The sequence below is a fragment of the Drosophila navojoa genome, chromosome 6 (assembly GCF_054131105.1).
Source record: "Drosophila navojoa isolate 15081-1374.11 chromosome 6, UAZ_NAV_1.0, whole genome shotgun sequence".
NCBI classification, from domain to species: domain Eukaryota; kingdom Metazoa; phylum Arthropoda; class Insecta; order Diptera; family Drosophilidae; genus Drosophila; species Drosophila navojoa.
In genome coordinates this window covers 156,521-168,577 of record NC_142894.1, presented here as the reverse complement: position 1 = coordinate 168,577, position 12,057 = coordinate 156,521, and the positions used below count along the sequence as shown (strand labels likewise).

Here is a 12,057-nt window from a genome sequence, read left to right as displayed (position 1 = left end):
ATTTCTAGACGTACGATCTTAATGATACTTTCAGAACTTAATCATAATGTTTGAAAGTATGTACATTCCAAAACACAAGTCTCTCGTACTTTATGGGGTCTGCGGTGATTCCTTCTGCCCGTTACACACATTTCAACAAAACCATTATACCCTGATTTCCCATTTTCAATAGGTTCAGGCTGTAAAAATATCCCTTAACTTATCTGAAAATGTATGAATTAGGATTATTTTACTTATAAGAGAGGTATTTATTGACAAAAAGGAAAAAAAACCATTTGTTTGATGTATGACCTTTTTGTGCACAAAAAAAGTGTTAAGCTACCTAAACGCAGGTCAAAAAAGTTTAGGTACACTTCGTCTGACCCATTTACAGTTAAGTAAACTTTAACATTTTAAACGGTATATTACCTTTTATTCTTTATTTCGAGTCACATACTTGAATTATTATGTATTGCAATTTCAGTATTGTCATTTTTGTTTGCGTAATTGGTCAATATGGGTCGAGGAACGCAAATCCCACTAGAAACGCGTCGCCCTGATCAGGAATATATATACTTTGTGGGGTCTGCCACACCTCCATCTGCCTGTTACATACATTTTAACAAAACCATTATACCCTGATTTCCCATTTTTAATGGGTTCAGGATATAAATACTGATATATTGCATACAGAGATGAAGTAAATCATAAAATTTAGAGCATTGTTACTGTCACATCAAGTACTACTTGAAACCACATCGACAGCCACATCTAAAACGCCGCTCTCTTTCTTTCTATCTCTCCCTCTGTGTGTATGTGAAACCGGCATTAAATGTGAGTGAATGTGACAGAACAAATAGATGCTGATAGCTCAGAGACATGCCGCAGGTCGAAACTTAGGTCCAGTCCAAAGCACACGTCACTTGGCTAGCAAACTGCAATGTGCTGACAGCACAACAACAACAGCAACAATAATATAAACAACGGCTTAACCATGGGGTGGGGTATACGGTACACGATAAAAATAGCCGAACACAAACTACAATAACAAATACAGCACTCCTCAACGATAGGACGTTACATGGGTGAATAGGGTAGGCCAACAGCGCGACAGAGAGACACTCTTCCATAGTTAAATATGGTAGAGGCAAAGCAGATAAGGCTCAAATGGAGTAGAGCATGAGGTTTGCCAGATACAATTTTATAAATATGTATTTTGCGCTTTCTATATTTATGCACCCCAACAACACTCGTAACCATATCGCCCTATCCCCAACTGCTGTCACCGCTGTCACCACTGCCACCCCCACGAGCTTGGCGTTTAATGAAGTGTCATCGCCTGTAAAATGAGTCTGCAAATCGCATTAAAGTAACTACTCCCGGTTAGGGGTAAGCCTGCCTGTCTGTTTGTCTGTCAGACACGACAGCAATTCCCTTTGCCTGAGGCTGCAGATTAAACGGGCTACTGTTACAGTTACTTCATGTTTGTTTGGCTCACCCAAATAGTTAAGGGAAACACGCGGTCGGACTTCATGCACAGATTTTATTTTTAGAAACTTTGGGGCGTATGTGGTTAAACTAATTAGATCTTTGTTAAATGTTAGAAAATTATATTTTACCTGCTATGCCATCGTCAGTAATCAATCACAAGATCTACAATTTAAAATATCTAGTCGTGCATAAAAGTTAGACCATGTTTTTCAATCAGTCAAAGTAATTTAAATTTTAAATATATTTGGTCACTGGTCTGTCATCAACTATAAGTTATAGCTTTTTACTCATTTTTACCTTTTTAATACGTTTGAGCGTAAAATGAATAGGAGGTGCTATTATTTTTTTGGCATTTTTTCGACTTTTTTGAGAATTTTTTTATATATATAAAAACGATAAATATTTTTGTAAACATTTTTTGTTTGTTGCAATATTGAATTATTTTTCGCTTATATTTAAACAAGAAGCAAAAGTTAAATTAGCTAGAAGAACTTCTTAAACTTTGCATTTGCAAGTGGTGCTATTTTATTTTTCGCAGCTGTAGTTTAAGAGTAGCACACAACAATTCAGCTGTAACTCCAGTTTTCAGCCTGACGGACAGTGCTCAGTATACCTTAGAACCGATTTAAAAAAAAAATCAAAAGTATAAGAACAACAACCTACAGACTAGCCAACAACAACAACCAAAAACACGCACGATTGACTTGCAATATCTCCTGGTACGTATAGCATGTCCACCTGTACCTCTCTTCAAAATATGTTTTTGCATTTTGCATATATCAGGCTGTTGCCAATTCGATAAAGACGATAAACCTGCCGTGCGTGCGTAAATAGTCGAGGTACGTGACCCAACGTCCAGAGCTTGATTGGTCTCGCTAAACTTTCTGCTTTTACAAGTTTCATGTTTCACTAAGGCTACAAAGATTTAAATTTAGTATTTTTGAACATAATAATAATAAAAACTTTAATATTCATTGTTCTTAGTACTGATTAAAAAAATATATATTAGCAAAACCTACAGCTAAAAAATCAACAAATATTGAAACAAGAAAGTTTTAGTCGAGACTGCTTGGGATCCCTTGTACCATTTGAGGAACTCTTATTTCAATAATTTTTCGGTTCTTTTTTACCTACAGTTATAAAGCACTGCTGCACTGCAACGTGTGTGTGGATATACGCGTTTGTATGTGCGCGTGTATTTTTGTATGCGTGTGTAAAAGACGTGAGAAATGAATTTTTGTCACAAATGGGAAATCAGGTTATAATGGCTTTGCTAAAAGTATGTATCATGCAGTATAAAGTATAGAACTGAGTCAATATAGCCCTGATTAGACAGATAATCCGCCCGTTCGTATGTATGATCGCGTCGATCTCAATATTAGATCTAGTGACTTCAAATTTGTTTTTCTGAATGTTTCATGATGATAGTCCATCGACAATGAAAGTTATAAGACAACAACAAACAATCTGTCCGTATGTTTGCACGCGTCCATTTCAGAGGATATAAGAGCTAGAGACTTTTTTTTTTAAATTACCATGTATACAGCGCGGAAGTCGAATTTTCCCTCAAAAATCGATAAATAATCCCGTTATTTTCTTATAGATTACAAACATTATCAATAAAGCCTTTGTAGCTAATTTTGAATGATTTTTCATGTTTTTAGCTTTGTCAAGTATTCAATAGAAAATGTAGATCATATGAAAATGCATTTTCCGATCTGCCTCGCCCCTAGAGGGCCGATCGGGAAAATTTTACCATTTTTTTTTAAGTCGGAGATATACAGTATGTGCTCCAAATTTTAAGATTTTAAATTCAGTAACGCCGAAAAAAATTGCGTTCATACGGACAGACGGATAGACGGACAGGACGGACATTGCACAAAACCAATATACTCATTCACTTTCGTGAATGAGTACAATAATTCACTTTCGTGAATGAGTACAATAATTCACTTTCATGAATGAGTATAATAATTCACTTTCGTGAATAAGTAATAAAACGATAATAAAACATGTTAGAACGTTGCAGTCGGGCGTTACCGAGTAGCGTCGAAATAAACTGCGTTCATACGGGCAGACGGACAGCAAGACGGACATTGCACAAAACCAATATACTCGTTTCACTTTCGTGAATGAGTATAATAAATAACACACTTTGGAATCGAACCCAAGACTTCTAGATCGAGCGTGCCGCTGCTAGCAACAACGCCACTACACTCTTCAAAAGTACGATGGCAAAAGTACGATGGCAAAAGTACGATGATCTACATATGCATATATCTACATACTAGCTGGCCCGGCAAACGTTGCATTGCCCTATCCATTATTTCTATGTAAAAAATTGTTGAAAGCTATGTTGTTCAGGTTGGGATACACTCTGATTAATTTATTAATCAGATTTTCATTCAAGCACCTTGTGGTAAACGACATTCTTTGTTTTTTGGTCAGGTGCAAGAAAAAATAATGCGGATGTTTTGCAAATACGTGAGCATGCCACGTACAATTGACCATGAAAAAACACGCATTTTCTAGAGGTCACAAATAGTCAAAGATTGGCCCTGTGATTTGTTGATCGTCATGGCGAAGGCAAGACGAATCGGGAATTGAATTCGTTTAAACTCAAAGGGCATATCTGTTGGGATCATCGGAATCCTAGGAATAAGAACTTCCATCTTTAAATTTTCCTTTCCTTCCTTATCACCAAATGCGTTCCATTGCACAGTTTTGGTCGGGGTTCAAAAATTCAGTTGGATAATTAGTGGCTTTTTCTTCGTTTGTTACACAGTCGATAGATTTGAATACAGAGTACCAACGATTTTATTTTGAATTATAAAATTAAGATCATCCACATCTTTATTTTTAGCCGCCGAAATTGCTTGCTCACTTAACCATTTAGTATTTTTGTGGAAAGCAATGATATTCGGAAATACTTTGTTGATAAGCTCATCTTTTAATGAGAAGCACGAATTAAGGCCCTTCTCTGCTGGGTACTAACGTGGCGCCTTTCTCGGGCGATTTCTCGTTCTTCGTCAGGTAATTGACTCGCGATATTCCGTTGCCTAATCGCATCATGGGTCCGCCGGGAAAGATTAGATCTTCAGGACGCGACATTTTTATTAATAGTAATACTGAATATGCCCTCGCACAAAACCACATAAAACAATCGAGAAATATAAATATAAGATTTGAGACAAACAAATACCTGAACTTTCGAGATATTTAGCACGCGTATTATTTTTATTCTGTATGCACGCGTATTATTTTTATTATCAAATGTGCTTTTTATACCCTGAACCCATTGAAAATGGGAAATCAGGGTATAATGGTTTTGTTAAAATGTATGTAACAGGCAGAAGGAGGCGTGGCAGACCCCACAAAGTATATATATTCTTGATCAGGGCGACGAGCTGAGTCGATTTAGCCCTGTCCGTATGTCTGTCCGTCCGTCCGTCCGTCCGTCCGTATGTTTGAACGCGTCGATTTCAGAAGATATAAGAGCTAGAGACTTCAACTTTTTTTTAAAATGTCCGTAAAAACAGCGCGCATATCGAGTTTTTCACTAAAAAACGATAACTCATTTCGATAGTTTTTTATCGATAAAAAACCTTATCAAAGATCACTTAAATAATGATATCTGCTACATCTTTCAAGCTAGATTCTCCAAATTTAAAGCGTATATTAAGATGTATTTTAGACAATTTCGGTTTTTGTTAAAATTTACCCCCCACCCCTAAATCCACCCCCTCACCCTCATCGTTGTAAAAGTTGTATATCAAATACTAGAGACTTGTGCTTCGGTATACACATACATTTAAACATCATGATTACGTTCTGTAAGTTTCATTACGATCGTACGTCTAGAAATTAAATTATTCAACAAATAAGTTCTCATAATATTGCCAACACTGCAGCGCAACCCAAGCGCAATAGGTTATAAATTTATAACTCCTACATTTTTAGAGCTATAGTCTCCAAATTTTTGTTATATTTTGGATACCGGCTCCAAATTCACCAGAATCCCCAGTGAAGGTCAGATTCTAGTATAGCTAATTGTGAATGATTTGACATGTTTTTTTTAAATGCCAAATATTCAATAGAATATGTAGATCATATGCTGAAAGTTTCATTAAATTCGGTTTAGTCAATCGACGTTAAAAAATAACAAAATGTTTGGCCAATTAACAAACGCACGTGCTGCAGCAACAGCAGTTTTCCAATACGTGTGCACACATACATTCAAACATCTTCTAGCACATTCTTAGAATCACATCAGCAGTTAGTTTCGTTTAGTTCTGCTAGATGGCGTTGCATCAGTGAATCTATTTCAGTTTTGACATTACGAATAAGAACAGAGAAGTGGCGTCATGGTAAAGGGCGCGGAGTTCGATCGCGAGGTCTCTGGTTTAAATCCTGCTGGGTGTATTGTAGTTTTCTTTTAATTGCTTCAAAACTTTTATATATTTGATTAAATTTCTCTTATATTTTTTCAAATATCGAAATTGAAATTTTAACGTTTTTATTAGTTTGGTTGTTCTTGCACATTCTTAAAGTCACATCAGCAGTTAGTTTGACTTAGATTTGGTAGATGGCGCTGTATCAGTGAATCTATTTCAGTTTTGACATTGAAAATCAAAACAGAAGGGTGGCGTCAAGGTAGAAAGCGCGGCGCTTGATCACGAGGTCTCGGGTTCAAACCCAGAGCGTGTCGTAATTCTTTTTTTTAATTGTTTCAAAATTTTTATTTATTTAATTAAATGAGTTTTCTATTTAATTTATATTTTTAGATACATCGAAATTGAAATTTGAACCATACTAAATGTGCTTTTCTATTAGTTTGGTTCAGGGTAGTATCTAGTCGAGCGCTCTCGACTAGAGTTTTCTTACTTGTTTATGAATAGTCAGGTTCGCCTGAGGTTGTGCCGTAGACTGACTGAATACATTTGTTTATTTACTTATATACTATTGTATAATAGAAGAGCAGGACCGAAAACTGTCACTGTTATCAAGCCTACTGAGTATCAATGGAAATTCGAATCTTTAGGGAAAAAACCGCGTTTTTCAAGTATTCGTCAAATTTTGTCAGTATTTTTAAGATCTACTATCCTACTCATAGCGGAGACAAATCCAACAAATCAAAAACCTTGAAAAAATGGTCCAGCAGATCTCGAGTTATAAGTGCTGGAACACTTTTACACAACTCTCTTTTATATATATAGATGATCTACATTTTCTATTCAATATGTGACATATTTTTTCTAAATCCCAAATCATTTACAATTAGCTATACTATTAGCTTTGACCATCACTCCGGAATTTTGGGAATTTGGAGCCGGTATCCAATTTGGAAAGATGTAGGAGATATAATTTTAGAACTGATTTTTGATACGGACTTTTATCGATAACAAAATAACGGGATGAGTTATCGATTTTTAGTAATAAACTCGATATGCGAAGTATAAATACGGACATTTAAAAAAAATTGAAGTCTCTATCGCTTATCTCTTCTGAGATCGACGCGTTCAAACTTAAGGACAGACGGATGGACGGACAGACAGACGGACAGAGATAAATCAACTTAGCATTGCGATTGAACTGCGGGAATTCTTAATAATTACTTTAGCTTAGATTTGCTACATGGTGCTGCATCAGTGAACCTACTTTTTGCCAATTTATGTTTATTCTAATTGTTTCAAAATATTTAATTTTCAGAATTGTATTTGCAAAATTCATACATATGTATGTCAAAATATAAATAATATTAATTTGGTTAGGGTAATAATATTTTTAACGATCAATTCGACTCGAATTTTCTTACTTGTTATAAATACATATTTTAAATAACTCGATTTGAATCTATTGCTTACCCTTTTTGAGCATAACATCATCGACTCCTGTAATAGAACAATTATCCAAGCGAACGGTTGGGGCACCAATGTTGATGAGATCACTTGGCGGAGTGATGGGATGTCCATTGCTATACCCTGTTACTGATATCACTCCTGTTGATGAAGCCATTTCACTACCATTCAAAGGAGTGGCATACCAGGACCCAGTTGGATAATGTCGCGACTGCCAATTCTGTTGTTGGTGCTGGTTATGTTGCTGCTGGTGCTGGCTATGTGTGTGGATCGGATGCGGACTAAAATGACTGGGTACACTTGTCATCAGTTCTTCGTGAATAACTGGAGGCGCAGCTGGTGTCGGCAAGGGCGGATCGAGCGTCGGCACATGTTGGGTGTTTAGCAAGCGTATCTTCTCATATATAGATTCCTGTTCACTGCCCTCTCCCGAATTGCTAGCGCCTCCACTTTCCGAAGAGTTCAACGGTGTTGCTGTTTGTATCAGATCATTTGAGTTGCTTGTAGTACTAGGGCCAACACCAACACCATTTTTGCCACTCATGCTATTGCCATTACTGTTGCTATTAACGCTGCTGTTAGCATTGCCTTGGCTCGTACTAGGATTAGGATTTAGCTTTGTGTTGGAACAACTTGTTCCAGCACTTTGTTGCTCCTTTTGTGCTGCTAAGTTCCTCAAAACTCTGTTGATCGAAGATACCTAGGGGATACAAACATCAAAAAATATATATTAGTTAAGAATAAAATATCGCATAATGATATACATATGTACTTTATTATATTTAATTATTTGACTATATTTGGTAGGTCATGGTAATTCGACTTATGATTTATAGTTGTTAATAATAAATCATAGGGTTGTCGAATATTTTTAAAATATTGTATCGATGATATTTTAAGTTTTGTAAAAATATCAATATGATATTTTATATGGAAATTTAAAAAAAGGGATATATCAATATAAATTTTTTGTAACTTTTTTCACCAAATAAATTTATAATCCGATCCAAAGGACAAGCATAATAAGAATACGTATTTTTTATTAAATTTATGAAAACTGCTTTACTCTACTAATTGATACTCAAAGATTTACAAAAAAAACAAGTAAGAAAGCTCTAGTCGAGACTGCTCGACTACGAGATCCCCTGAACCCTTCGAGCAACTGATATTTCAATAATAATTCGCACATACACACGCACACACACACACACACACACGCATATACAGGCGATTGAGCTCGGGTTGCGCTGCAGTGTTGGCGATATTATGAGAACTTTTTTGTGGAATAATTTAATTTCTAGACGTACGATCGTAATGAAACTTTCAGAACGTAATCATGATGTATAAATGTATGTGTATACCGAAGCTCAAGTCTCTAGTATTTGATATACGACTTCTACAAAGATGAGGGTGAGGGGGTGAATTTAGGGATGGGGGGCAAATTTTAACAACAACCGAAATTGTATAAAATACATGTTTATATACAAATTTGGAGACTCTAGCTTGAAAGATGTAGGAGATATAATTTTTTAAGTGATCTTCGATAAGGTTTTTTATCGATAAAAAAGTATCGGAATGAGTTATCGTTTTTTAGTGATAAATTTGTAGTTCATAAGCCAGAGCCGTTATATATTGGATATAAGTCTTTGTAAAGCATTCATAAATGAAAATATTATTCTTTTATGACCGATTAGCCAGCTACTCTTCGAAAGTTGTAGAATTTCGGTTCAACTAGGAGAGGCGAATAATATTGGGATGTCTGAACTGGGTCTTAGCGAGCGTCCATTAGAGTATCAACTAGTCATGCATTACCTCTGTATTGTTTTTCTATTGTTATTTTAGGGCAAAGCCTGCGCATGACAGCGCTTTTGAAATGAATTCAAAAGGCAACAGCGAAAACGAAACGAACGAAAGAAAGAACAAACGCGCAAAACATATAAATGAGCGAGTGAGAACAACAGGGAAAAGTGCAGTTGAGTGGAAAAATTAGGCAGACATGTCCTTTCGAGGGAACGAAAGCAAACGCTTGTATAAAAACTTATTTTAAAAATAAAATGTACGGCATCTCCGAAAGCATCGTACGCACACTCACATAAATATAGAATAAAATCCATATACATATGCACATCCATATATTTATAAATTTATATGTATTCGGATACACCAACCGTAATTCAGGTATGTCAAACAATGCTTGAATATCTCGAAATACGGACATAGAGATGCAAAAGCTTCGGCTAAAAGACGATCAATAACATTGTTACATATTTAATTTGTTATTACAAAACTATTAGATTAGAAATTTAAGAAACTTTAACAAAAGTTCTTTACTTATTTTCAGATGCCTGCTACATTAAATCCCTTGGCCCATTGGATCAAATTAGAGCGTACGGCCAACATCCAGCAATTTAATTTCTAGCTGCCAAACACTAACGCTTTCACCCCTAAATGATTTTTTATGGCTCGGCTCTCAATCTATGTCCCCATCCTATCCAATTCCGTTTCTGTTGCTGTTTCTGTTTTCAGCATAAAAGGAGGAATCGGACTTTCCCTTGCGCGTGAATTTCAACGCCTTACGCTTTGTGGTAACGGGCTGGGCCGTATTTATTTAATATTGTACGTTTTTCATACTTTTTCTAGCAGTGATTTCCCTTTTTGTCGTTTAATGTGCATAAAAGATTTTCCCTTCCATTTGAATGAGCACATTTTCCACACAACTGTCAATGAGGTAGAGTACAGCGCAGGCCATTGGCATCGCTGTCACAATTCATTCGCCTTCTTCGCTATTTCCTTTTTTCGCATACTTAATAAACAATAAAAAAAAAAAAATGGTATTGCTAACTAGATATAAGAACGGCAAAACGAAAAAAATGGCGCCAAGCTTACCGAATAAATTCAAGTAGCGAGTAAAATGACTCAAATAATGTGGCACTTAAATCCTTAGAAAATACTTAAAAGCTTTATATATCGACCAGTTCCTTTGACTTCAGCAAATATTGAAGAACAGAATAAATATATGAATATATACATACATGTATTACCTATATGTATATACATATGTATGTATATATACACATGTACAGTTTAACTAACATTATATTTTGAATCGGTTCGAATTGAACTTTTCGTTGCTTAAATTGCTTTGGACGCTAGCTGAAACAAGTCAGATGCTCTAGCGAGTCAGCTTGACTAGGAGATACCCTGATCCTTTTAAAAACACGTGCTCTACTAACGCTGCTCTTGAGCTGCGATGCGGGTAACATTCATTTGATGAATTATTTTTCTTATCATGAAACTTTCATAATATGGATATACATACATACTTTGTATGTTCTTTAACAAGTCTCTAGTATTTCAAATAGCGTTTTTACAAATTGGGGGCGAAGGAAGCGTGGTATACAAATTCTATAAATTACAAAATCTGAGTATTCATAAAATGTATAAAAACGGTAAATCTAAAGTCTCTAGATCTAATAATATTAATAATTAAAATTACGTTTAAGCAAGTTAGAAAGCTCTAGTTGAGACTGTTCGACTTCGAAATCTCCTGAACCCTGCAAAGAATTAATATTTCAATAATTCTTCGCGTCTTTCTGCTTAGCAATACACATACGCACACACACACATACACATACGCATGCATGCATGAAAACCATGGTCTGGAGTGTGGGCTTGCTATGAGAACTTAATTGTTTAATAACATTTCTTGTCAAAACCGTGACTACAGATTTCTTACTTGAACCCTTTGAAAATGGGATATCAGGGTATAATTGTTTTGTTAAAAGGCAGAAGGACGCGTAACAGACCCCACAAAGTATACATTTTCTTGATCAGGGCGACAAGCTGAGTCGATTTGGCTCTGTCCGTCTGTCTGTCCGTCCGTCCGTCCATATGTATGAACGCGTCGATCTCAGAAGATATAAGAGCTACAGACTTGAAATTTGTTTCCTAGGTCCGTGTATATCACGCGCATATCGACTTTATCACTAAAAATCGATAACTGCTCTCGATATTTTATTATCGATTTAAAAACTTATCGAAAGCCGGTTATTTAATTATATCTTTTACACCTTTAGAGCAGAGCTTCCGAATTTTAAATTTAGACTTATGTGTATTTTATATAATTTCGGTTTCTGTTGTAATTTACCCCCGTACGTCCAGAAATTAAATTATTCAATAAATAATTTCGTATAATATTGCACGCACTGCCGCGCAGCCCAAGCGCAGTCGCTGCTTACTATGCAGTCAGCAGAGCGCGTTCTAATACGGGCGTGTGTATCTATGTGTGCCTAAATGAAGTGCAGAGTGATTAGAATAACAAATTGTAGGGTTCAGGGTATCTTCTAGTCGAGCAGTCTCGACTAGAGTCTTCTTACTTGTTTATATAATTTTATTTGTGCAGCAAGGGTGTAAGAAATGTCCAAAAATATACTTACACTTGGAATGTTATCATTTGTGCACACATTCTCCTGTAATAATCTATCGCGGATCTCCCATGCAAATATGCTAGGACATTCCCGTTTGTATTGCGAGATTTTGCCAACAACTTCTGCAGTTGCTACTCGTGGCTTGGAGCCTCCAATCGCACGAGGTCGAATACTTCCTGTTTCGTAATATCTAAAATATATTTATACATATATATATATATGATAAAAAATGAATTGAAGTTTAATTGGTGTTTATACCCTTTGAAAATCGGGGAATAATGCTTTTGTGAAAATATCATAAC

The 12,057-nt window shown here is 35.8% G+C and overlaps 1 protein-coding gene and 1 long non-coding RNA gene across 5 annotated transcripts in view; one reads left to right on the top strand and one right to left on the bottom strand.

Annotated features, from left to right (window-relative positions):
- LOC149090911 (uncharacterized) overlaps nucleotides 1-12,057 on the top strand; it is a 148,443-nt gene that overhangs the window by 54,708 nt on the left and 81,678 nt on the right. The window lies entirely within an intron of this gene.
- ey (eyeless) overlaps nucleotides 1-12,057 on the bottom strand; it is a 31,259-nt gene that overhangs the window by 6,676 nt on the left and 12,526 nt on the right. For all 4 annotated transcript variants that reach the window (XM_089262837.1, XM_089262834.1, XM_089262835.1 and 1 more), the window contains 2 exons: nucleotides 11,765-11,945; nucleotides 7,335-8,028 (listed from right to left, as the gene is read on the bottom strand). In XM_089262837.1, the coding sequence (XP_089118963.1) occupies nucleotides 7,335-8,028; nucleotides 11,765-11,945 (875 nt within the window). The remainder of the gene's footprint in view (nucleotides 1-7,334; nucleotides 8,029-11,764; nucleotides 11,946-12,057) is intronic.